The following is a 26,038-nucleotide window of genomic DNA, read 5'->3' on the forward strand; positions in this document are numbered from 1 at the left end:
AGAATGTGAGGAAAACATTTTCAACCATCGGCCCACGTACATCATCTACTGTTCTGGAGCTGTTTATTAATTATTCAATTAATTATTATTACAATAGCACCTAGAGGTTTAAGACCAAGAACATCAGGGCCGCATTGTACCAGTGGCATTTTTAAAACATATTTTTAAGTAGGTATTTAACTACCCAATGTCAAATTCCTGCAGTTGTCCATTCAGTAGAAATACTGATATTGCCCAGAAATTCATATTTTTGTTGTTTAGTTTGAGTGATTTTAAACAAATAATGGGTCATTTTGATCTGGATACGGACAGATGTTGAGTATCTTGAGGTTAAATTTTGTAATTCTGTGCAAAATGTGAACTTACTAAAATAGTGCTAGTTTACAGACCCATTGTTTTTTGTTTTTTTTTCCAAAAGTAGATAAATAAAAGGGGGGGTGTCTGGATTTGAACCAGGAACCACTTGATCCGCAGTCAGATGCTCTAACCGCTGAACTAAAACCCCTCTGTCTATATTATTAATTTGAAGGAGATAATTTCATATTAATTAATGGTCATGCTCTCACTCTGAAGCCATATAATTCAGTTCCTCAATATGAAATACACTTTAATTAATGTCCATGTTTCCATTAACGATTCCCAGATTGTTACTCCACTTTCCACTAATGGCCTATATCTTTGTCACTGGCTAAAACCTAATCAAAGAAAGATAAGTCCACAGTGACTGCAAAAAAGTAAATATTTAACTAATATGTCTTTGTTTTGATTAAAACATTAAGAAAAAGGGGGCACCCGGATTTGAACCAGGGACCTCTTGATCTGCAGTCAAATGCTCTACCCCTGAGCTATACCCCCACCTGCTGAAAAGACAGGTGACAGGTAAGTCTAGTTACGGATACTGGTTTTGTCACATTGTTACTCTTCACTACTTCTTGTAATAGGTTTGTTATACTCATTATGCCAGTAGCTATTTCTCAGATTCACTCACCTGTAATTATTTCTCCTATTTCTCAGAATCACTGCACCTGTAATCATTTCTCATGCTGCCCACACAAACTATAATTAGTTTTCATTTTGCATTTAACACCCCACCCCACCCCCGCCAACCCCAGTCTTACTGCAGTTGGAATTGGGTTCACTTGGGCCAAGGTAATAAAGTTCTAGCTCTAATTCTCTCCAAGTTCTGTTCTGACATAAAAATCTCTCTTCTTTTCAATGGCTTGTGTTTGCTTTCTCATGGCCAGCACACCTTGAAACCACACAAGCCGTATTTAATAAGCTGGCAAAACACCCGCCTCCAACTATCCTTCACCTGTGATTACATCATTATAATAGCTACTTCTGTAGCAACATGACTGAGGGAAATGCAGCTATTTCTGGGGCAGAACATGCTGGCAATTAGACACCACAAAAATAACCTCAGGTAAGCTTACAGCAAGGAAATGAAGAAGGTGATGTGGATGAAAAAGGAGTTTAGTGGAGCAGAATGTAATGAGTCAAATAGAATAAAGCAAAGGAAGGGGGAGATGAGAATCACAGTTATGATTATTATAAAAAAATGTCAAGCTATAATACCCCTCTCTTTCATACATCATTTGTTTTCTTAGATTGCAAGTTCCTTGAGGGCAGAGATTTGTACAATGCTCAGCTCTAGGGGTTCCTGACTTTGAGGCTCTGGGCCCCACTGCAATGAAAGAAAAAGTAAGCACCTTCACCCCCAGAAGCACAGTCTGGTTGAAATGTACCAGATGTCATTTGGATCAGTTCATTTCTTCCAGCTCCCTTTATAATACCAGACCCTGAGCCTGCAGCTGCATCTGCCTACATGGAACCCCAGGGAAGTTCACGGGGATCTATACAACTGCAGGGTTCTGCCTATATTCCTGTAGCTGCAGGATCAGGGCCTGACAGGTGACCAGCTGGATGTCTCTGTGCTGCTCGCTCACTCCAGCCAAACAACCGGGCTTCTTCTCTCGGGGTGACCTCTCTAATTAGCAGCAAGGGCTGTTTTATTTTCACAGAACTTCAGGTCTGAGATGCTCAAAATGTCTACACGGGTGCTCGCAGTGTAATGGTGGGAGATTCCCCCCCCCGCCCCCCGCCCCCGCCCAATGCTAGCGTAGACAAGGCCCATATAATCCCTGGCCTTGTTTTTAAGCTATACAAGAAGCCATAGCATCCATAATGCAGAGCATCGCCTAATTAGGCCTTGCCCAGCTTTGTAACATGCATAACACAACCTAGAACCTCTGGGGAGTTTAGATCGCACCACCCCCTGCCCTGGGGTTAGCTTCAGAGTCCATGGAGCCCCAAGTGAGACTACATTACCCTGCTCACCGGGGGCCTGGGTTAACACCCCTAGTGCCCTAAATGGAACTAGATTACAACACTCCCTTGGGCCAGCCTTAAAGCTCTTCAGCATTGTATTGCCACCACCCGACCCTGCTGCTGAATCGCTCAAAAGCCTGCCCATGTCATTGCACGTGCAGGGCCGGGGCAACAGAGAGCAAAAAACTCCAAACCAAAACAACTCAACAAACATGAGGCAACCACTCAAAGGGCCCTCCAGGTAGGGGCCTTGTCTTCATCCCTCTGGTACTATAAAAATATTAACTGCTTCTTCTCCCCAGGGCTTGAGCCCACCAGTTGTCACCCACCTGGCCAAACAGGAAGAATGTATTTTCCCATTTTTCTCCTCCCTTAATGCTGTGTACACATGAAGATCTGTTCTCAAATACAATGTGTTTTATTATCTATCTAGGCTCTTCTATAAATAGAGATGAAAGCATCTTGTACTGCAGGTAGTATCTTCCCCGTCTCCCTGAGGATGAAGGTCTGGGCTGTCCGAATAGATTCTCCTCTGAACACATGGGGAAGCCCATGCATGATCTAGTCATCCTGCACTATCACCTGGCATCAGTCAGCCTAGTTCCAGAACAGCTGGTAAAAGCAGGAGCCCAGATGCTGCATCAACAGCGCGTCTCCTAGGCTAATAAATCACCCGTAACAACAAGCTGTTAAAATAGAACAAGCGAGAACAAATATTTTATTTTAGTTCCCATTTCTTACTCCTAATCAGTGTCTCCAGGTCTCCATGGCACCCAGAGGGGCTGGCACCAGGGGCATGTGAGAAGCAGCTCGTTCGGCATCAGTGGAGCGGGAACACAGTGACTTCGCCGAAGCAGGACGAATTCACCCGCAGGTCCGGGGTGTTGCGACGGTAGCCGAAGCGCCCGTTGTAGCCCTTCATGGGCTTCACGTCTGCCAGGAAGCTGTAGTGGCCGCCCACCTGCTCAGAAGAGTGGCCTGTGGGGAAGAGAGTTGGCCCCGTCAGTCTTTATCTCCCCCTCCTTTCCAGCTGTGCTCCATCCAGCAACTCACACAGGCCACTGAAGCGAACTCGGACTGGTGTGCAAGCTACACACAAGCTTGTCGATGCTAGGGAACCTTAGTAAAAATCCCCCACCAGGGCTTAACACCTGTTCAGCTCCGCCATTAGCAGCTGGGTGTCCTGGTGGGCCCAGGCCAGTGGCTGCTGGCAACAGTTAGAGCAACGTGTTGATTGGACCTGCCCTAAGTGTGAGATGCCAGAGACTGAGATTCCGTGGAGGTGCAATTCAGAGGAAAGATGGATAAAGTCAGCTTGGTGCTGTCTGGATGCTGAGCACCAAACAGCCTGGGGGGTTGCCCTAAGTTACAATAGTTCTCCCAAGACCCAGAACTTGTGGGGTGAGGACTGGGGACTAGAGTAGTGCCACCTATGAAGGCCCAAAGCAGGGCCCACACCAAGGGTATTCTCTGCCATCCCCTTGTGGGTTGTTTATGACTTCTCTACTCTCTGCTGCAGGGGACAGGACAAGATAAGATCAGGTCCAGGGCTCCCAACTTTGCTAACTCCTTAGAAGCAGCATAGCCTAGTAGCTACAGCGCTAGTCTGGGACTTACAAAACCTGGGATTCTAGTCCCAGCTCTGCTGCTGGGTGACCTTGAGCAAGTCATGTCCTGTCTCTGTGCCATAGTTTCCCATCTGTAAAATGGGGGTAAATGATAGCAACCTCCTTTGTGAAGTGTGTTGAAATTGATGGATAAAATACACTATTATATTTATTTAACGGGAATTTTTGCCAAGTGATGCTGTGGAATGCAGCTTTGTCGACTCTTACAATTTTATCATCTGGATTTTTGCATAAAGCCCCAGCTCCTGGAATCAAGTGATCATACAAAAAACTCAGCTTTCCTTTAAAAGGAATATAAGTTTCTAGCCTTATGACTGAGGAGAAAAGCTTGAAAACGCGACACCTTTACCCCAAATTTTATGAAACCAGAAAGCACGTTAGTAATAAAAAAGAACCCAATATTTATTATTCTTTTAAAATCTCATGATTCTTAACCCAATAGGTGATACATAGAGTAACTGATGATTGGAGAAGAGCTTACTGAAGGGAGTCTTACCTGCACCTGCCCAGTTCCTCCTGTTCAGGTACCTCTGCCCTGGCCCATAGATGTGGAAATAATCCACTATCCAACCATCCCTGGATGTACCACCTCGGTGCTGGGGCAAGTCAGAGAAAGAACAAAAACTCAGAGCAAAGCCAGATTTTGGCTCATCCCTAAATCCCAACATGAAGAGTCTCATTGATGTCAATGGCAAAGTTCCCATTCACTTCAGTAGCATCGGATCAGGACCTAACAAACCAGGTACCTGACTTTGTTCTGTCTCTAAAGACACATGGACGGCCGTTACTACAGTGTGAAAATACACTGCATTTAGAAACAGCTCTGGGTATGCACTCATAATGTATCTGGGGTGCATGAAAGCAGGGTATTTATTGTTCCAGAGTCCAAAGCTATGCAATCTTGCTGCTGTGCAAAATATCTTTAATCAATAATAGCTAATGAGATGAAATACATAAAATCTTGGATATATCCAGAAAATTCCCTGTAAAGAGACAGGGCCAGATTCATCGCTGATGTAACTCTAGTGACTTAAATCTGGCACCAGGTTGTGCAGCATTAGCTAGCTAATGTTTGTAGAGCTCTTTGCAAGTGAAAGGTGCCCTAATTCTGCAGCCAGACCTGCTAGCACAAACCTCAGTGCAAGTGTGGAGTCCCTTATGGTGGCTTCAGGTGTCCACGCTAGCAGATCTGACTGCAGGAACCAGGTCTAAGTTATTTATTAAGCACCAACAGTGTTTGACATTGTACAAAGCACAATGAAAGCCACAATGGGCATTATAGTCATATATTCGAAAGCCAGAAGGGACCACTGTGATCATCTACTCTGCCCTCCTGAATGTATATTTCTTTAGCTTCAGCTTCCAGCCATTGGATCTTGCTATATCTTTATCTGTCGGACTGAAGAGCCCATTATCAAACTTTTTGTTCCTCACATAGGTACTTATAAACTGTGACCAAATTACCCCTTAACCTTCTCTTTGTTAAGCTCTTTAATGCAGTGCATATAAAAGCAAAGGATTATTATTTCAAAAGTTTTCTATGAAGCATCAGTGAGATTTTAAAACACTAAATTGAGAAGAAATGCAATTTCAGTTAGCTGAAAAGAATATGAATGAGCATTATATCTCTGGTTTCAGAGTAGCAGCCGTGTTAGTCTGTATTCACAAAAAGAAAAGGAGGACTTGTGGCACCTTAGAGACTAACCACCATGGCTTGGGTAGCACTGACCTTCTGTAAGCAGCATAGATAGCAAGAGGACAAGGTCTGCGCAGGCAGATCATGTGTGACTATGGTCGGTTGCCCTGTATATTTTTCTTTAAAAAATAAATTTCACACAGACTGCAACAGTCATTTGCTTTCTGATCAAAACATTTCACAATTATTTTTTTAAACTGATCTGATATTAAGCAACCAAAAAAAGATCCCAGCTGCATAAAGAACTACAAGATCACCTTTATTTAGAGATTATCCCTTTCCCACACCCACCTTCAGCTGGAATTCTAAATGAGATGGAGCTAGAATTCTTAAGCAGGGAGAACACTATGCTTAGGAAGAGGAGTGAGAGGGATTTATGATGTAGACTGATGTCCACTATTGGCTGAGGTAATACCACATCGTTCTTTGAATTATAACCACAGTGTTTCATGCCACAGATCTGCCTGTTATTCTACCAAAATCTGGACATCAACATCTGATCAACTGTGTCATTTTCAGGACCCAGATAAATTTGTCCATCTATCGTTCTGTTTTCTCTTTAAATGGCTAATTTTTGCTAATCCATGACTTTCCTTCTCCCTTTCCTACTTGCTGGTTTAACCATGTATGGTGTTTTCATTCTGACATCACAGTTCACTGAAAATGACACTAGAACCATTGTGAGGTCAGAAAGAGCAAGGATCTCAAAAATCTAAGTAGAGGAAAAGGTGAAATTTGGGGGGGGGGGGGGAGAGGATGGACTTCTCTTGCTCATAATAAAGTTCATTACAGGTCCATTTTATTATTATTTTTACTGCCTGGGAACCCCTGTCATGGCCTGGAGGGTACAAACAGGCCACAAAGACAACCCTGAATCCAAATAATTTACAGTCTAAGGTACATTTAGTTTTTAGTTCAGAATTTGGTTAGAAATGTGTCAATTGAATGTGCAACTGCAAACTGCCAGGGTGGGAATTCTCAATCCTTCCACAAAGAAACGAACCATCTTCTTTCACCAACCGGCTTCCCGGTAAGTCCACATTTTTGATCAATCAACAGGCCACCTGCTTTGGAGGCGAACTGCGTAAAATTGTGTCTCCTTTGAGCCACCTAAAAGCCAGACACGTTTTTGCCTTTACAAATAAAACCATTTTTTGGTCATAGAAACAGAATCATGAACTAAGATGGTAGCTACACAACCCACCAGGGAGAGAAGAAGCAGGACTGTCCCCTGGCCACTGGCTCCCCCTGTGTGTGGTTCATTCTTTTCAGCACTCAGGCGAGCTAAGCAGTTATCTACTTGCCAGCCAGAGCCCCGAAATTCCCAGCCCTGGGGGACTCATCGAGCCGGGCTGTCGGGACAGGCCCCCGCACGGTACCTGCTCCGTGTTCTTCAGCAGGGACTTGACAGCGGGGGATGCGAAGTAGCTTGCGGCGTGGCCATCCAGCTGGGCGTTGTAAGGGGGCAAGGCAGACCACAGCTTGGGCGGGATGTGCGTGTAGCTGCCGGCCAGCGTGTCCACGGCCACCCCGTCCAGGATAAAGCCCTTCTCCCTCTGCAGACACCTCCTGCTGAGACAAGCCATGCTGAGCAAAGGCAGGACCCCCGATCCGGCGCCAGACTCGGCTCCTTGTGACCCCCCCAGGCCCTCGCCGCCGCCCCCCTCCCTCTCTCTCCTCCGGCTACCTGCATTGTTACGTTGGGGCGCCGCCCCTGGCTAGCCTCCCCAGAGCCGGCTGCAGGGCAGCTGCCCGCCCTGGCGGGGAAAGGAGGGGCCGAGGACTCACCCATCACCCCCCTGCCGGGGGGGGGGCACAGCCCCGCCCATCATCAGCCCCACAGCAGCGGGCCCCGCGGCACTGCAAGGCTGGCTCCCAGCCGAGTCGCTCCATCGCGCCACGTGGGGCTGGGATCGATCAGCTGTTTGCCAGGCGCAGGCGGCGGCTGGGGGGGGGAGGCTGTTACCAGCCCCATCAGAGGCGGCCGGTTTGTTTGGGGGCAGATTAAAGCCACCCGGGGCGAGGTTCTGCCTCCCCGCCCCACTTTTCTGCCACGCGTCCACGGCTTGCGGGGGAGTCTAACCCGCCTCCTGCTGCCCCCTCCGGCAGCCGGCCCCTCGTGCTCACGGCGAGCCCGCCGGGGAATCGGGGCCAGGCCCCGGTCCCCGGGCCTGCAGCTCGGAGGCCAAGCTTTCTCTGAAGAGGGACAGCAAGTGGCAACGCAGCGAGGGGCCATGGCCGGGGCTGGTGCTTTAAACCACTCAAACCGCGTAGCCCCCTCGGAAACTGACAGCCTCCAGCGGCGAACTGAAACAGAATCGGCCATTTACTTCCAGACCTTGCAGGGAGCGCAGCGAAGGGCTGCCCCGGGGGGGGGGGGGGGGGAGTTAGATAAGGGCCGAACCCACAAAGCTCGACAAAAGCCAAACTTTCAGCGTACAGTATTATTGCGTGGGGGAAAAGGGCTTTTCCGCTCCCACACAGGCCATGGTAAAGTGAAGTGAAGCCCTTAACGCCTCCTGGGGGGAGGAAACCCCACCCCTATGCCTGCTCCCAGCAGGCCAGCTTGTGTGTGCTGAAAAGTTACATCAGCTCCACATCACTAAGAGTCAGGGGTGTGAAAATGTCACACCCGTGATCAAGTAGCTAGGTGGACATAACCCCCGCTGTAGATGCAGCTATGTCAACAGACGAGTGCTTCATTCAACATAGGGCTCGTCTACCCCACGCAGCTTTCAGCGACACAGCCTGGGTTGCTAGAAGTCAGCGTGTGTAAACGCTCTTTGTCGGTACTTTTGCAGACAAAATGCTTCCAGCCCCGCGAGCAGCATTAGCTTTGGCAGCAGGAGAGCGCTCCTGTCGACAAAGCCGCGTTCACACTGCCACTTGCCTCCGCAGAACTTTTGTCTTTCGTGGGGGGCTTTTTTAAGTACCCGTGAAAGACAAAAGTTGTGTCAAAAACTTCGCTGTGTAGACATCCCCGAAAGATATTAACTCTGGGTAAGTGGTTGGTGTTCCAATACTGACCGAAAAAGCCAGTTGGTGGTGTCTGCTCCGTAAAGTGTTAACATACCCTAAGGTCTTGAAAGTTAGGGGTTGTATCAGCATATTGGTTAAAACCCCCACACCCTTAACTGACACGCTGCTATAAAGAAGGAAAATGGATTTATTTGCAATTCCATTCAGTCGCACATCCACAGTTCTGCACTTAGCCAAAAAAAACGTTGGGGAATAAGACATGCCCCATCACACAGCATAAGGACTGCAGCTTTTTGCACTATGTAGCAGCCTGTATCATTACCTTTTGCAAAAGGTTTTACCCTAAATGCTGTAACTGTGGTTTTAAAAACTTAGAGAGCCCATGAGCTCATCCTTAAAAGGTATTTAGAAATCAAGTCTGCACTTATCAGTTTGTGATGTGGCATTATTTGTCAAAGGAAGCCTCTTAATTCACCTTCAAGCTTGTTTCACCATTCCTGGGGCTTAATAGCACATGCTGCAGCCATCACCTCCTCCAAAAGTGGTGGGCTCTGCTATGCCCTTGGGCCACATTAAACAAGTTCTTCTTAATACGAAAGTTCCTTTCCTGAAAGAGCTTACTCTGCAGCACGAGCGTTCAAACTCAAACAATGCTTTTCTCACAAAGCTTGTCTGTCACCTGAGCATCTTATACAGTAGAACCTCAGAGTTACGAATACCTTGGGAATGGAGGTGGTTTGTAACTCTGAAATGTTCATAACGCTGAACAAAAAATTTGTTCTTTCAAAAGATCACAACTGAACATTGACTTAATACTATGTAATGTCATACTATGTTCAAACTTTACTATGCAGAAGAAAAATGTTGCATTTAAGTATCTTAATTTAAATGAAACAAGCACAGAAAGTTTCCTTACCTTGTCAAATTCTTTTTTTTAAACTTTCCCTTTATTTTTTAGCAGTTTACATTTAGCACAGTACTGTATGTGTTTTTATTTTTTCCCCTTTAACTCTGCTGCTGCCTGATTGCGTACTTCCGATCCCAAATGAGGCGTGTGATTGACTGGTCAGTTCGTAACTCTTGTGTTCATAACTGAGGTTCTACCGTAGCACCTAATGTAAAAATATCAGGCAGAGTTGCAGTGCAAAGAAAATTATTCTCTCATGGGTTATTTCATAAAGATCTGTCTCCTGGTGCATACGAGTCACAACTTTTAAAGCCAAATTGCTGTATTCCTATTGGCACCTCGGACCTTGTCTACACAAGAAAGTAATTTTGGTATAACCCATGGGATGCTTTTAAACAGATACTGTTATACCAGTACAACCCCTTTCTAGAGGCTCTTATTTTGGTATTAGAGACCCTTGGAGTTTAAGCTCAACAAAAAAATCATACTTTTAAGTGTATCCACACAGGGTATTATACCTATATGACTAAAGCTCTAAAGGTAAACTCTCCCCAGGCAGCCAAGCCCCCATGGAGCACCTTATCCAGGTTTGTCAGGGAGGTGGTGTTCCAAGTTTTACAGTATCAACACAGACATTAGAAATTTTGGAGCAACCACTTTTATTTTATCTTTACAACGAGGATGGCGCAGGTTTATGCGATGCTGCCGGCATTGGAGGCTATCCTGGGCCACAGATCTGCGCATTCCTTAGCCACGGGGCCTGTGATTGCTGAGCCTGTGAAAGCGGGGAAGAAAAAGGAGAAGTTAAGAACCAATCAGAGCTTATGTTCGACACTCCGACTACATCCCTCTTCTGCGAATGCTGTTCAGGCAGCATGTAGCATGTTAATAACAGAGCCATCAGTATTTCTCTGCTGGAGCATCCAAGATACCCACTTTTCATGGCACTAAGGATAGTTTTGGTCCTTTTGCCTGAAGACAGTGGTGCTCTCCTTGGGCCAGGAATGCAGAAATTTGTGCTGCACTATTCTTTAGGAGTTTGCTCTTGTCCACTGCAATAGATTGCCGTCTGTACCTTTCATTTCCCCTTTGTTATTTACTATCACTCCTGCATTGTCTTCAAAATAGAGGAACACTCCGTCTTTTCTCCGGTACGATTTCCGCTGCCGAATTACCACTGCCGGGTGCACTGCAGGGAGAAAGACAAGCTCAGGATTCTAAATTTCCAAGTACAAACCAACAGCAGAAACTCAAAAGGAATCACCCAGGTTCAATGCCGTGCTCAACGGTAATCGTCCTCATCTGAGCCCTACCCTTGCAAGGCCTCAATGTGCATCTGGATGGCATACGGGATTTTGGTCCCAGTAAAGGCTTCCTGTTGTTCGAGGATTGCCACTGAAGTTATTACCATCAATGGCCTTTGGGACTGATACCACCAAGCATCCACGTCACAAATGTTTTTGTTGATAGCTTCATCTGTAACGCCAAGGGCTGGATGGGCTACAGAAACCGTGACGAGTAGAGTTGAGGTGGGAACAGTCCTCCTGGCTATTGTCTGCTCTGTGAGCAAAGGGGGTCTGCAGTTTCCCAGCCTGTCAAGACAAAGCCTTTCACCGGACCTACATTTATGACAAGTATTTAAAGCAGGTTGCCACCCTAAACTCTGCTCCACACATTTACTCTGATTGCAAGTCTTTGATATTTAGTTTCAAAAGGGCTAAGATCACTTCTCTGCTGAGCATGCATTCAATGTGCTGGTTCAGAGGGAAAAATCCAGCTTTGCGTTTGTGTGTATATATATATAAATATATCAATTAAAATAAAAACCAGTCCAATGCAATGTTACACTTGAATCTACACCCGAGTGACTCAATACCATTCATGTTCTAACCCAGTGCTCAAACAGCCTTTTGTAAGGTAAACCTGGCCACATTTCCAGATGCAAGGTCACTCCCCACAGAGACATCCAGAAGGGAAAACCCTTCCCCAAACACTTAAGACTTATTGAAAAAAACGTATACTAATAATCAAACCAGAATGTGAACTTTCAGGACTGTCACGCCACTCATTGAAGTTAACAGCACATGCTGCTGCTAACCTCACCCAAAAGTGAGGTTTTGCTATCCCCTTCCACGACAACTCGCGGAGCCACTGAGCACAGACCCAGCAAGTGCTTTTTAGAAGGGGGAAGCTGCTGCTTCAGAGACCGGCTGCCTACTTCTAGCATCATTATTGGTATGTTGAAACTGCCTTGCTCCTCCCATGTGGAAGGGCTGCCTTTCCCTCTCCCAGAGGAAGGGCAGTCTACAAGAGACTAGGAAGTCCATCAGCTGATGGAAGCCTGTTGAGATTGTGCTGTTATGCCAGTCCTAATTCTGCCTTGGGTATGAGCTGCAATTATCTTACATCAAGGTTAGACCCAGCATACTCTACATGCATAACAATGTTTGTGTGCCCAGTTTGTGTTAACTGAGTTGTGTTTGTCACCAGGTATGTGTCCAGACAGTATTCCCACCTCCCTCCCCAAAGAAACAAATCATGTGTGTAGCACTTGTGGGAAATCTGGGCAGCTAAGCTCTTAATCCTATAGGACAGCATGTCTGTAGCAGACACTTACAGAACAGCCCATGGGACACCGTGTGTAGAGAATGTAAATTTGCCACCTGCACTTCCACCACTCACCCTTCTTCCTGAGCTCAGGCTTGCCCTTCTTGACAGTAGCCATGACCATGTCGCCTACACCAGCAGCTGGCAGCCTGTTCAGGCGCCCCTTAATCCCCTTCACAGAGATGATGTACAGATTCTTGGCACCTACGAGGAAAAAAAAACATTTTGAATTAGCCCACTCATCACATAATAGATGTCCCCTCATGGATCACTGTCACACCGCTCATTGAAGTTAACAGCACATGCCGCCACCTCACCCAAAAGTGATGCCTTTTTTATGCCCTTCCACGACAACTCACTGAGTCACTGACCACAGACCCAGCAAGTGCTTTTCAGAAGGGGGAAGCCGCTGTTGTTGCTTCTGAGGTAGGATGCATTTTTTAGCATCAGTATTGAGCGATAAATTGAAATTCTACAGAAACAGACTAACAGATACACAGATGTTAAGGCCAGAAGGAACCATTATGATCATCTAGTCTGATTCCTGGCATAACCCAGTCATTTCTGTGTCAAGCCCATAATTTCAGTTTGACCTTAAGCAGCATCTCTCTCAGAGTGATTGAGAGCCTACCCAGTTGTTCCAATGGTTAATTAACCTCACTGTTAAAAACTAGCACCTTAATTCATAATGCAAATTTGCCTGGCTTCAACTTCCAACCCCTGGTTTCCTTTAGTCAGTTACCTACACAAACCCTAACCAGATAAACAACAAGGCAGAAGACTGCTGAAGCAGAAACAAGTGATATTGACTCCAGAAGGGAGCCAGACAGACTCACCTGTGTTATCTGCACAGTTAATCACAGCTCCCACGGGAAGACCGAGGGAAATACGGAATTTCGCACCGGACGAACCACCACGTCCTGTAGGTTAAATAGAAGAATATTTGTAACCTCTTTCCTATGTCAGGGATGATATGAATCATGACTAAAAATAATACATTTGATTATTTTATTTAAACTATAATTTTATCTAGAAGTGATTTTTAGAACCCGAATCACATTTTTACTTGTGTTACTAGTTCTTCACTCTCCCCCAACCCCCCTTTTACAATCTAAAGTGGATGTTTTCTGGTGGTTCTTTAGTTTCCTAATTGTTAATGACATTTATGTGGAAATTACATAGGTTTTGTTCCTACTAAGTTTTGCCCTGAAAACTGTTCATATCTACTGAAAGAGACAAGCTCAAGTCTCACATTAACATCCTCAACACAAACTCAAACACAAAATTGGCAAGCAAATAGCCAGTGCTATGTTTGCAACCTATACCATCTTCTGATGCACTAGAAGACTTGTGCTACTAAGTCAATTAGGCACTTCTGAAAATCCGAACCACAACTGCCTAAATTTGCACCTAATTTGGAGCTATTTTTGAAAATTTTGGTCCAGGGCATATGAGAAAATTCACAAAAACTTTGTTAATGTACTGAAACGCTAAATAATTCTTCACTGTTAACAATGACAGTCTTGTTTCGAAATGACAGATTTCACAGGAAAAGATGTTTTTAATGAAAAATACCATTCTAGTCTCTGAGGCTATAAATGCTTATATGAATAAAGTTACACATCTATTTAAATATTTGCAGCACCAGGGCTGTCACTGGCAAGATTTTGTTTTTTTGCCTATATCACGCCATAATTCAAATAAAATACCTTGCCAGCCAGGGGGCATTATTAAAAAGAGCAGACTGATCTCTCAATCTGTAATAAGTTTTAATCTAAAATTGCAACAGCACAATTATCCAAACAGTCTCAAACCATATTTTAACCAGCTATTTTTAAAAAAATGCGATTTAAAACGCTCCACTCAGACCAGTGTATTTTTAACCTGCCCATCCCTGTCGCATCTAGGCATCACACACGTTACTCAACCCAAGGAAAGCACCCTCTCGCTCAGCTACTTTTCCGTCTCTTACTTACAGGGCTTGTTCCTCCTCTCGCATGCCGAGGTCCAAGGAGCAGTTTCCAGCCATGGGACAATCCCAGGTCCTGAGCTTCCCCCCTTCCCCCCATTAGGGCTTGACCTGGGATCTCATTTCGACCCTAATTTCTCATCCACATGGGCCTCAGCACCCCCCATTCCAAGATAAGGCCTCACCCTGAAAGCGCCCCCCAGCTATGGACCGTCCAACGCCCCCTTCTGGCCCCCCCACAAATGCCTCAAACCTCCGCACCTCCAGGGCTCGGGCTCCCGCACCCCTTCAGCGGGACCCGCCAGTCCCCGTCCCCAGCGGGCCTATCCCCGCTTCTTTCCCTCCCTCAGACCCGGCCCCGAAGGGAGCCCCGGGTCCCCCTAGTCCATCCCCCCGGGTCCCGGAGCCGCGTGACCCATGGGGCCGGAGGATGGCGACGGATTCTCCCTGCCCCGAGGGGCGACCGCTCACACCGGGCCTCACCTCGCTTGGACATCTTGTGGCTGAAAAAAGAGAAAGAGAGCCGCAAAGGCTGCCGGGATATTAGTTCCGCACGGCGCACGGCCTACCACGTCACACGACGGCACGGAGGCGGTGACCTCCCTCGGCACGTGACGCAGTCAGTCCCTAGACCCTCATCACGTGATAAGGAACGGCGCTCTGGTCTCTGTAGTCGCTGATCGTCTCAGTGCACCACAGTGCCACCTATGGAGGCAAAATGGGGAACTGCAGCCGATTCATGGAAGATTCTTAGCCCACCAAGCACAGGCACGAGAGGGAGGAAGGGTGGGTGGTAGCTTGATGGGGAAGGGGGGCATTTGCAAAGGCAAATCCCTCCCTCTGCAGCATTGGATTTTGGCCAGGGCACCTGGGGTTACAACCTTGCTCTGGTATCAAGTGCTTTGGGGTGGGCAGGACCTCAGTTTTATTCCTATCCAAACACCCCTTAACCCAGTGCTGGGGCAAGAACTCTGCAGATATCCGCTTTATATCCGCCGACCATGTTTGCGGATCGGAGGCGGATACAAATTTTGTATCCATGCAAGTCTCTGCCTATTAAATCGCTGCATGCAGCTCTACTTGTTTCAGCGTCTGTGTTGCTGGCCCAATCAAGGGCAGCAGATCTGCATGCTGTAAGAGTTCACCCTCATTTCGAGAAGGTCCCAGCTAAGGCCGTGGCACTCCTCTTGCAGGATATGAGTTGGAAATTAACTGGAGCAGACTTAAATTAAAACCACTGAGAGAAAATAGAGAATCTTGCCCAAGAAGGCAAATAATCATAGAAAACCCGTGACATCTATGGGAGCATCAAAACCGAGACTAGATCCAATCGAAACGATATTTGGTTCCTGCGGAGTGAAATGTCAGCAGCTCAGAGAAACAGATTTTTCCACAATGCAGACTTCTGTATTGCAGAATCTGGATGAAATCTGGCCCTAAATAACTGCAATATACTTAGGGATGATCGATTGTAAAGAAACCCTTTTAGGCGGGTTTCAGAATTCACTTTGCAGTTTTGTTAATTATCAGATAGATTTGTTTTGAAAGAAGCCTTTTCTCCTCCCAGCCATGCCTCCTCCAATCACATCTTCCCATCCAGGAGCCTGCTGAGTAAAGTAACAATGCAGAATTTGTGACCTCTCATTCAGTTCTAAGGCAGCAGGCAATAGGCAGGCCCTTCATGTTTTAAAACAGTCAGTCCTGCTTTTCTAAGGTTTCTCCCCTTCCGGTACAGTGACAAAACCGGTACTGAATGGGGGTTGTGTGGATGGTGTCACACCGGCAGAGGTAGAGTGGTGCGTTCTTCAAAATGGCATATGAGGTCATGCCAGGGGGGCAGGTCCACACCGTTGCCTGAAGTTCCAGGAATGGCCAGTATTCTGGGATTGTGTGAGTAGCCACGCTAGCTGGCAGCAAGGTCATAAACACAGGGCTTTGACTTTGCCGTGGGTTCAAGTAATAATATTTTTATAGCACTTTTCTTCCGCAGATCTCAAAGCACTTTACAAAGGTGGCAGCCGCACATGAGCAGCGCGTGGACTGCCCATTGGGGGAGGCTAGCCACCCCTTCTGTCCAAGGCCCTGCCCCACTGGAGCCCAGAGCCCCCCAACCCCAGCCCCGAGCCACCCGAGTGCCCCTAACCCTGGAGTGCTGTGTGGGCAGCACAGCCCCAGCCCCACTGGCCCCAGCCCTGGAGTGCCAGACGGGAGGTATGGCCCCGGTGCCCCCAGCTCCAGCAGAGCACCAAGCAGCGTGAGCACTGGCCCCAGCTGCCCCAAGTCCCAGCCACAGGCAGCCCTAGCCCCAAGCAGGGCAAAGAACAGGAAGCCAGAAGGGGTCTGGAGCTGGAGCATGGGTGGGGCCACGCTGGGCTGTTTGGGGAGGCTTAGCCTCCCCCGGCCTGTGATACCCGCTGCCCATGCAGCTGCACTTCATAGATATGAAAACTGGGGACTGGCCTACTTCACAAAATTAAGCTGGTTTAGCTACATCGCTCAGGGCTGTGAAAAAATTCACCCCCTGTGCGATGTAATTAAGGTGACCTAAGTCCCAGTGTAGACACCGCTAAGTAGATGGAAGAATTCTGATTCTTCCGTCAACCTAGCCCCTGCCTCTCAGAAAGGTGGATTTACTACAGAGACAGAAGAACTCCTGTCTTTGCTGTAGTAAGTGTCTACACTACAACAGCACTGCAGCTGTGCCATTGTGTTTCTAGTGTGGACATACCCTATGGCACAGAGAAGTTATTTAGCTTTTAATATTAAATTTGGGATTCTCTTTATTTCACCTCTGGTGTAGGAACATTTAAGATTTACATTTTCAAGCTTTTCCCTGCAGCCATGACGGCTCCAATGACTTTTTGTTGAAATGAAGGCTGAGATTTTCAAGTAATAACCTGACTCCAGCAGCTAGGGCTTTGAGAAAAACATCAAATATCGTGAGACTTGTGATAAAATTGTGACAGTTGGCAACACTCTTAACCACTTGCCTGTAATTTTCACGGACAAGGGAAATTGGGCGGGAACGAGACTATTTAGAGAATTATGTAATCTTTGTAAAGTGTTTGGAAAAGGAAGCTCTTCATATAAATTCTGTGCAATATTGAGCCAAATCCTGAAGTCTTTGCTCTGTTTTTATTCATTCCACTGCAGTTTCCTTGAGGAAAAAATAAGAACAAGACCAAATAAAAGCTCATTTAAGGAGGGTGCAAGCCAAACTGATATAAGCCAGATCTAAACTGCTAAAAGAGTGTCTATACCCAAACTCACACCAGTGTCACATCAGTCCACTGTTCACCAGTCTTTTGAACATTGCTGGAATTTAGCAGGCCAATAAGACCAACTTTTTATGTGCAGATTAAAGGGTTGCTGTTTCAAAATACCTTTCAATAAACCTCAGATGTCATTTTTAAATAAAAATTCTGACTTTTATGTATTATGGAGTATGGCAATAATCTTTTTCACTCCAGCACGCATAGGTTGTATTGACACTCGCCCTTTTCCCCCTAAAATTCCCCATAGCTGTTTCCCCGGACATAATATCTTCCATCTGAGGAACTAAAAGTGCTTGAAGGTGTTGGTGAATAAAGCCAGACAACATCCTTATGAGATAGGTCTTGTTATCCTACTCTCACCTTTGGGGAAACTAAGACACAGTAAATCTCTCCAAGATCACATCTGATGCAGAACTGCAAATAGGACACAGGGGTCCTGACTCCTGATTATAATTTACGTACGCTAACCTAGGTATAGTGTAACATTCCACCCTCTCAATATGCATACAGGAGGGAGAGGGATTTAAAACAGGGCCGGTTTAAGCTGCAGGCAAACAGTCTATCCCTTGCTATCCCTCTACCGCTTGCTATGTGTCTATGTAGTTTGATATAAGAGTTTAAAAGCTTGGCTAAAGGAAAAACTGGAGGTGTGTTAGGGCTTAGAAAGAGATTTTTCACCAGCAGGGTTATTGACTCCATTTGACAGAAAACACGCTACTGTTCTAAAACAGGAAGAACGACCTTTTAACAATCACCTGGAGTTGAACCAGCGGGTCTCCTGATTTTTTAAAAAAATCTGTCATTGACCTACACACACTCAGGAAGTAAGTTACACTTTATCCTGTTTTCTTAGCAGTCTTTATAAAATCACTGGCATTCAATAAATACTAGATAGTTTGGGATTTAACTTTGGAGGGAAATTCTACAATATTGGTTAGAACCTGAAAAAGAAAGGAAAATGAAAGAGGAGCAGGAGTGATTCCTGAGAGTCTCACACTTCCAGGTGCAGTAAGATCTCTCTTAAAACACTTGAAAAAGCTAGAATCAGATTACTGTAATTGTGCAGCCTGAGTAGCAGTTAGAAGACAGAGGTATACATGAAATCCTCTCTTTGCAGCAGAGATGTTGAAAAATATTTTGGGATGAAAAATTACTTTTTCAACAGCAAAAAATGTTCACAGTTTTTGCTCTGTTTGAAATTTTTTCTTTTTTTTTTTTCAGTGAAAAAATGTTGAAAGGAAATGCTTGTTTTGCTTGTCAAAAATTCTTTAAAAAAAGGGTTTGTGTCTCTGTTCCCCCCCGCTGGAAGAAAAGACAAAACAAACAAAAAACGAGTGACACAAAGTGGCGCTTTTAAAAAAAAAGGAGAGAAAGTTTGCATGGGACGCAGAACCCAAACCATACACCTTAAAACAATAATTTAAAAATTAAGATAAAAACCCCTGAAAAACTGAAATTAAATTTTCAGTTAAAAACTAAACAATAATGTTCATTTTCTTTGAATTTTTTCCATTACAAAATCGGCACATTTGATTTAGGTCCCCGTTGCGTGAATACATACAACCAAACCAAAATCCACAGTTGGGCGTGGTGGGGGGAAAAACTCAAAGTAAGATCATAATTCTTTTTTACAATTCATCTCAGTTAGATTTGGTTTTGCTCTTTTTCCACTAGCCCTAACTGTGGATTTGGATTTGATCATGTGCAATCACAGATTCTGTAATTTGAGCAGAGAAAAAAGTGCTAGAAGTAATATTCCAGCTCTAACAAGTAGGGTTTGGGTGGCATACCTCACATTAGCTCTTGCAGCGGGGCTGTAGCTCAGTGATAGAGTTGTGTGTAGCTCAGGAGGTTGCTTGCTACCTGGGTGGGTGCTACCTTCTTACAAAGTGCAGTGTGATTTAGAAAGACCAAATAAATGCAGCTTAATAGTAAATAAGAGCAGCATTCCCAAGCAAAGTCACTCGAGTTCATTAACAGTCTCTCCATGCTATATTTTATCTTTCATTGAAATTAACAAGGGAAAGAGTGACAGTAATGAATCCCTTTTAATAATTGTTTTACTTTAGTCTCTCAGGAAGGGCTGTTTCACTGCTATTCATTGTGAGAACCACAGAGAGATGTTCGCCTTCAATAACAAAGTGGGTGGGTTTGGTGGATGAAGAGCCCAGGATCTCACACGGGGAGTGTGTTAAATGAAAGGAGAGCGAGTCTTGTAACAAGAACAATGCACACGCTTATCCCCAAATGGGAAGATAATGGGAAGATGGCTTTCAATAGATAATCTGCCTCAGTTTAGCTCTACTGTTTTACGGGGGACAACTAATGAAATAACAGGGACAGGAGTGTGGTTAAAGGGTCAAATGAAGGGAACCAGATGGGGACACCGAGCAGAGAACCCCGGACAGCATCCACTGCTCCTCAAAGGCGTCAGTGAAGACAGGGAGCAAGTTACCAGCATCAGATCATCTAACCCCACGCCCGGCAGATCTAGGCCTTACAGTGCTTAGCATGTAGATGCTCCATCTACACTCGGTTTCCCAGTATTGCTAATCCCAGTGGGTTAACTCTGCAAAATGTCCCTCATATAGGCCAGCCTGACGTCTGGGCCTGATTCTTCCCTGGCAGAATACAAGTAGCTGTCGTCAGGGTTAACAGAATGATTGATGTTGTATGGGAAGGGGGAGAGGGTGGAGATAAAACAGGCCCCAGGAAGGCAATAGGAGGGAGAGGGTGAGTATATGTTGTGACAGTTTTAGGCAGTGATCTGTTTATACAGAGGAGATATAGCTTAGTGGTAGAGCCTATGATTTCAATTTAAGTCCCTAATTCAAGGCTAAAGTTCTCTTTGTTGTTCTCTTCCTCAAATACACTTTTGTTTCCTAGGGACTGAAATGTTTTGGTCTAACTAAAGTCTTTGGGTATCTGGGTGGAAATTAACGGCCTGTGCCATAGAGGAGGTGAGACTGGATGATCTAATGGTTCCCTTCTGACCTTTATAAAAGTTACGAATTCTGCCACCACTTGGTAAGGCAACTCCCATCTTTTCATGTACTGTGTATTTATACCTCCCAACTGTATGTTCCACTCCATGCATCTGATGAAGTGGGTTTTAGCCCACGAAAGCTTATCCCCAAATAAATTTGTTAGTCTCTAAGGTGCCACAAGTCCTCCTCGTTGTTTTTGCCCCAGCGGGTTAAACTGTAAACCAGAGCAGCTTTGTGGGGGGAGTGCTGGGAAAGGGCAGGCTGGGGAAACTTGTGGGGTTAGTACAGATCTGGGAGCAGAGACCACCTGGGCCACAGGGTCTCACTTCTGAGGAGGAGTACTGGACAGGGAATCTTTACCCGAGGAGTGAGCCCGAGAGGCCAGAGGGAGAACCTACATGCTGCTCAGACTCAGTGGGCTTAGACGAGCTCAGTATGTGAGCCAAACACTGCAGCCTGATGAGTGTCCAGCAGGGGGAGCGTGATCACATCTTTGTGTATGTCTTGGGTGGGGGGCCTGGTGGGAGAGAAGGAGCCACTTGGAGCAAAAAAGGGTGGGGTTTTTTCAGTGTGTGGCAAAAAGTGTGAGGATCCTAATACTATGAGGTAGCTAGGCAACACCAGCAATTATACCCTCTCGTGGGGGTTTTCTTGCCTAGTTTACCTTGCAGTAAAACCGGAGCCCCTTGCCTCCCCGGTGTTTTTTTTTTACAGCAAGACAGCTAAGACAGGTGGATTATCCCACAGTACAAAACCACCTTCTTGGCCAGAGGCAAGTCCAGAAGAGAGAAGAGACGGTGAAGAAGCATCCCACGTGCACAGAGAAGTGCTGATATTAGAAGCAGTTCACAGGTTTAGCTATAAGGGGCACTTCCAGTAAGCCAGGATTCATAACAATACATTCTTGGTTTTTATTTTGACTGCTTCACGGCTGTATGCTGGATGCATAATATTTACAATATATGAATTGTTGGGCCTAGAATGTCTCAGTTCCTGGCTGGAAATTTTTTTCCATGGAACCCCCTCTTCTCCACACTTCTGCCAGCTGAAGAGGTATAGCTAGTCTTAGAACATTTGACTGTTGATCAAGCAGTCTTTGGTTCAACTCCAGATACCCACCCTGAGCATTTCTTAAAGGGATCCAAAAATCACTAGTCAATTTGGGGCTGAAAAATCAAGGAGGGTTGTGTCTGAGCTTTTAATGAATCCTTGTGTGGTCATCAGAATGGATTAACTCGCTTTCATTTTTTCCTTAATATTATTAGATTTCAGCCCTCGTGATTTTGTGAATCTCAAAGCAATTTAGCCACAATGTGAAAGACATTTTCATCCTGGGGCACTAAATTATTTTAATTTATTTTGGGATTGTCTAAACCTAATGTCAGGATGGAACTACAAGTGATACTGAGTGTAATAGTTCAACTATCCTGCTTTCTGAGCCGTTCCTGTACAACACTAGCAAAGTATCCTGATGGCTTGAAAGTTAATACTGGGAAGTACAGTTTAAAATAATTACTTCAGTAGCAAACAAATACCTTGCCATTTCATGGCTGCAAAATTAACCACTGACAATAAACATGTGGTTTGTAACAACTGAGAGAAATACAATGTAACACAGCCCAAATACTGTGCAATGCAAGTTTCTGTGATATAAATTCTTGGCTTCGCGTTCATGGTATGCATCCACAACATTAGTCAAGGTTATGCTTAGATGAACAGCTCAGCAGGGATTTTTCACATAAACTTCCTTGGTCAGAGTATATTCAAAATTCTTTGCATTCACTAGGTTTCTCAGAATTGGAAAATGATTAGATTCAAGTTTAAAAATGTGAAATCCCTAATCAAGCAGAGATTAGAAGTCATTAATAAGCACCTAGACATGGCAGTTGTTTCCATTATAAATATGTCACCTGGGTTCCCCCTTGTTAAAAAGACTCATGGGTATGCCAGATACTTAGTTTGTGCAATAACAAGTTAAGTAGGGCCTTTATAGCTGTCCTTTTCCAATCTATGCATACAGCTCACTCAGAAGGCTGATATATTGGCATTGAGAAATATAACTGCCTCTGTCCATGTGGCTCTGGAAAGGTGGAAAACACACCCCATTATTTATTATATTGTAATTTGTATTGCCACTTGAGATCAAAATGGCTTTCCGTGCTTTTGACCTGAATACCTCTTTCTACGACCTCTCAGAAAATAGAATATTTATTAGGAACTGACAGTATATCTGTGATCTGAGCGATTATCCTATTGGCATGGTCAGCCACTAAAGTAAGGGAAAGGCAAGTGGCAAGGTGATTGCATATGGTTTAATTGCTTTATGTTTTTTTCATATGTATTTATAAGTATTCTCATATTTTAAAATTCTGGATTTAGTTTTAAGTTTGAGTGTAATATATTTTGGTTTTGATGCATTGGCCTATGGCTCAGTTGCTATTGGCCATGCAAGTCCATCTTGTTTAGTGCCTTGCATGTGAACCACCTCCCCAAATGTTGATACGTAATTACATCACCCTTGTGAAACAGTAATGGAAATGTACTGGCCACGCCACAGAATCTACTCGCCCTTTGCCATGAAGATGAACACCTTAATGATATTTTTTAAATGTAGCCATGAAAAAAATTATTCACTCTATGTTGAGGAGTAGAATTTTACAAGGCTGATGAAAATAATGTATTACTAGTAGAAAGCCCAAGAAATGAAGAGCCCGGAATAAAAGATCTGGCTTTCAGGTGATGTCTGAGTCAACGAAGTGGAGAGTTACAGCCTATTTCAGATGACAGGCGCTATAGAGAAGAAGGTTCTTGCTCTAACAGAAGGGGGGTTATGTAGAGAGACAAGGAGAAGGCCCAGTGTTTCCCAAAGCATGGGATGTGCCCCCTAGGTAGTCACAAAGGATTAGGTGGGGAGTGTGTGCAGAGCAGTGGTTCCTGTCTTTGGGGGTAAAGGAGGGGCCCAACTGGCTTTGTTAAACTGCTTTTAAAGGTTTGGGGCGTGTTGGGCTAGGTGATAAGAGACGGTATTTGAGGTAGGCCAGATCAAGCCCTCTGCAGGGTTAAAAAAGAGGGAAGTCAATTTTTGAGCAGAATCTTGAAATGAACAAGCTGCGTGTGGCCTGGCTTGATGCGAGTGTGCATTGCTGGCATTAAAGCCTGTCTCCGAATAGCAATCATCATCATTCAAGAAATAGGGGTTGGCTTTGAAAATATGTTTAGGAAAGCAAGAATATTAGACTAATGGATGTCACTGAATATCTGTATATTTATCTCACTGACTAAAGGGCCGTATATTTTCTTTTATAGGTATTTGTAATATATTCATCTAAGTTGCTTGAACTATATATTCAGCACCATTCACTCTAATAACTTGAATTTAAAGAAACCATAAAACATAATCACACACACAGGGCAGATATATTTAAATCCAGCAGCTCTTGTTCTATCACCACTATACTTCCACAGCTTCTTGGAGCTGGAGATTAGTATTTTTGCCCAACAGGGTCTTTCAGATATGCATGGCTCTCCAAACGATTGTAAATAAATGAAAAAGGATTTGAAGGAATGGCTGTATGTCTGAACATGACCACTTGGAAACTCAATCAGGTGCATAGACAGCTTGTTTGCTACAGTCAGAAATTCAAGTTATAGAGTGACAATTTGACACTTCTGCCTGTCATTGTAAGCACGGCAAAGGAAAAACTTCCTTTAACTTCAGTGGGCTTTTGATACAGTTCTAAATTATGGTGACATAGATTTCTCTTTGCTTAGGTCCATGTAGGTGGCAGAGCATCTTACTCCAGCTCATACTCTTCTGAGATTCAGATGTGCACCACCTTTGCTTGTTGTTTTCAGACTCCAGTTCACTTCCCCCATTGGAAAAAAAACCAGTGTAAATTCAGACCATGATGTTACTTTAGCATCTGTCATTCCACAATCATAGCTGGTAAAATAAAACAGACTTTGGATGTGAGCCATGGTTAAAGGGTAACATATATAACTACAGATCAAGCGGTCCATGGTTCAAATCTAGATGCCCTCCATGTGCTCTTAGGATAGGTAATTTGCTTTTGATGTGTTGCAGGTACTATAGAATTCTGTCTCTTTCTCTTACAGTAATTGCTGAAAGTTGAAACTACACATCTAATGATTAATTAAATCAACCACCCTTGCATAGCTAAACTCCAATATCTTTTCAGATGTCCTATTTATGAGAAATTAAACAACCCTGATTTAATCATTATGAAGTTAGCAAATACAAAATATTATAAAAGTTTGTTGTGACTTTATTTATTTTAATTAAAGCAAAAATTGCAAGAAGGCAGGATTTGTAAGAAAGCGTGGTTAATTGCTAACTAATCTCTTATTAATGGGCTATTTTAATGATCAGTTATTGAGTATTTCATAACACTAATTTCGGGCCTAGCATGGTTTTTGCATTTTCGTTGATATTTAGCAGGCTTGTCAGAATTCACAGAGGTTTTAGGTAGTACGTGCATCAGGCTTTGAAAAAGAGATGATTAAATTCTTAATCAAATATTGGAACACTGGGGTATTTCTCTTCTGCTAAAGTCCATTTAATGATAGTGTTATTATTACAAAACACGTATATGATGCCATCCGAGTACATGGCGCTTTACGAATATATACAAAATCTTTACATTTTCTATCCCCCTGAAGATCTCATTGCATAAGCTGTCAATTAAATACTTATTTCCCAGAAAGCAGTATTGAATTATTACTACTGGAGACACTGCCTAACCTTTTTGTACACAGTTTCAAATATTTAAGCCCGATCTCAGTCCAAACCCCACAAAACAAATTCACCTTCATGAGTGACAATCTCACTCTGGAGCAAAGAGTGTATGTCCATCATTGGTTAGTTACATTCTCTCAGGGCAAAGCAGTCAGCCTGTGACAGTTGACTGGAGAGCGTTTGACTGTAGATTGAGCAGCCCCTAGTTCAAATGCAGCTGCCCCTTTATAACCTCATTTTATAATCTGATTAATTTCCTCCTGCATTGCTAGAGTCCTTAGCTGCTAGCGTGTATATTGATACCACTGTAGCTGGGGATTTTACAAGAACATAAGAATGGCCATACTGTGTCAGACCAAAGGTCCATCCAGCCCAGGATCCTGTCTACCAACAGTGGCCAATGCCAGGTGTCCCAGAGGGAGTGAACCTAACAGGTAATCATCAAGTGATCATTCGCAAATTTTGTGCATTTATGCACCTGCTGATACACCAGTGACAGCATCGCACGTGATGATCCAGGTCTCTTGGAGTTGATAGGCTTGGTTAGGGAACATGGAATGCTGGTAGAGCAGTGACCCTGGTACGTTGGTAAGGTTGGTGGTCTGGTACCCCTTCACCAGCCCAGAATTCATTACACTTATTTATTTAATGCTAAATCCGGGGTTAGGCACATTTGCACAAGACTGAATTTTTTCAGTGACTCTGCCTCCTTCTCCCATCCTCATGGGAGAACCAAAGACAAACGTTGTCAACATTTTGTGAGAGAGACTCCATGAGACCTGGATCCCCCACATATGATGCTGTCGCTGCTGTGTCAGCAGGTGCACAAGTGCACAAAACCTGCGAATGTCCATTTATGCAACGGAGGATTGATGACGTGATCATGGATGTGGAAAACTGACATAC

General features: G+C 44.6%; 2 protein-coding genes and 2 non-coding genes across 7 annotated transcripts; all 4 read right to left on the reverse strand.

Annotated features, from left to right (window-relative positions):
• Window positions 1-783: 783 nt before the first annotated feature.
• Window positions 784-855, reverse strand: TRNAC-GCA. The gene has a single exon. It is a non-coding gene; the product is annotated as a tRNA-Cys (tRNA).
• Window positions 856-3,017: 2,162 nt separating this feature from the next.
• C27H17orf98 (chromosome 27 C17orf98 homolog) lies at window positions 3,018-9,537 on the reverse strand. Of its 4 annotated transcripts, XM_037887033.2 has the most exons (4): window positions 7,441-9,537; window positions 7,032-7,221; window positions 4,453-4,552; window positions 3,018-3,306 (listed from the first exon to the last, which is right to left on the reverse strand). In XM_037887033.2, exons 1-4 carry the CDS (start codon window positions 7,482-7,484, stop codon window positions 3,149-3,151), a joined length of 492 nt encoding a protein of 163 aa, XP_037742961.1. In that variant the 5' UTR covers window positions 7,485-9,537; the 3' UTR covers window positions 3,018-3,148. The 4 variants fall into 4 exon arrangements, with proteins under 4 accessions (XP_037742961.1, XP_037742964.1, XP_037742962.1 ...); XM_037887036.2 differs by lacking the exon at window positions 4,453-4,552 and having other exon boundaries at window positions 7,340-9,537; XM_037887034.2 differs by lacking the exon at window positions 4,453-4,552 and having other exon boundaries at window positions 7,032-7,224; window positions 7,340-9,537.
• Window positions 9,538-10,180: 643 nt separating this feature from the next.
• RPL23 (ribosomal protein L23) lies at window positions 10,181-14,720 on the reverse strand. The gene is made up of 5 exons (XM_007061951.4): window positions 14,598-14,720; window positions 12,982-13,065; window positions 12,221-12,349; window positions 10,614-10,727; window positions 10,181-10,313 (listed from the first exon to the last, which is right to left on the reverse strand). Exons 1-5 carry the CDS (start codon window positions 14,608-14,610, stop codon window positions 10,231-10,233), a joined length of 423 nt encoding a protein of 140 aa, XP_007062013.1. The 5' UTR covers window positions 14,611-14,720; the 3' UTR covers window positions 10,181-10,230.
• LOC114020011 lies at window positions 12,415-12,547 on the reverse strand. The gene has a single exon (XR_003564950.2). It is a non-coding gene; the product is annotated as a small nucleolar RNA SNORA21 (small nucleolar RNA).
• Window positions 14,721-26,038: the final 11,318 nt, after the last annotated feature.

Source organism: Chelonia mydas, chromosome 27 (genome assembly GCF_015237465.2).
Source record: "Chelonia mydas isolate rCheMyd1 chromosome 27, rCheMyd1.pri.v2, whole genome shotgun sequence".
In the NCBI taxonomy this organism is placed as follows: domain Eukaryota; kingdom Metazoa; phylum Chordata; order Testudines; family Cheloniidae; genus Chelonia; species Chelonia mydas.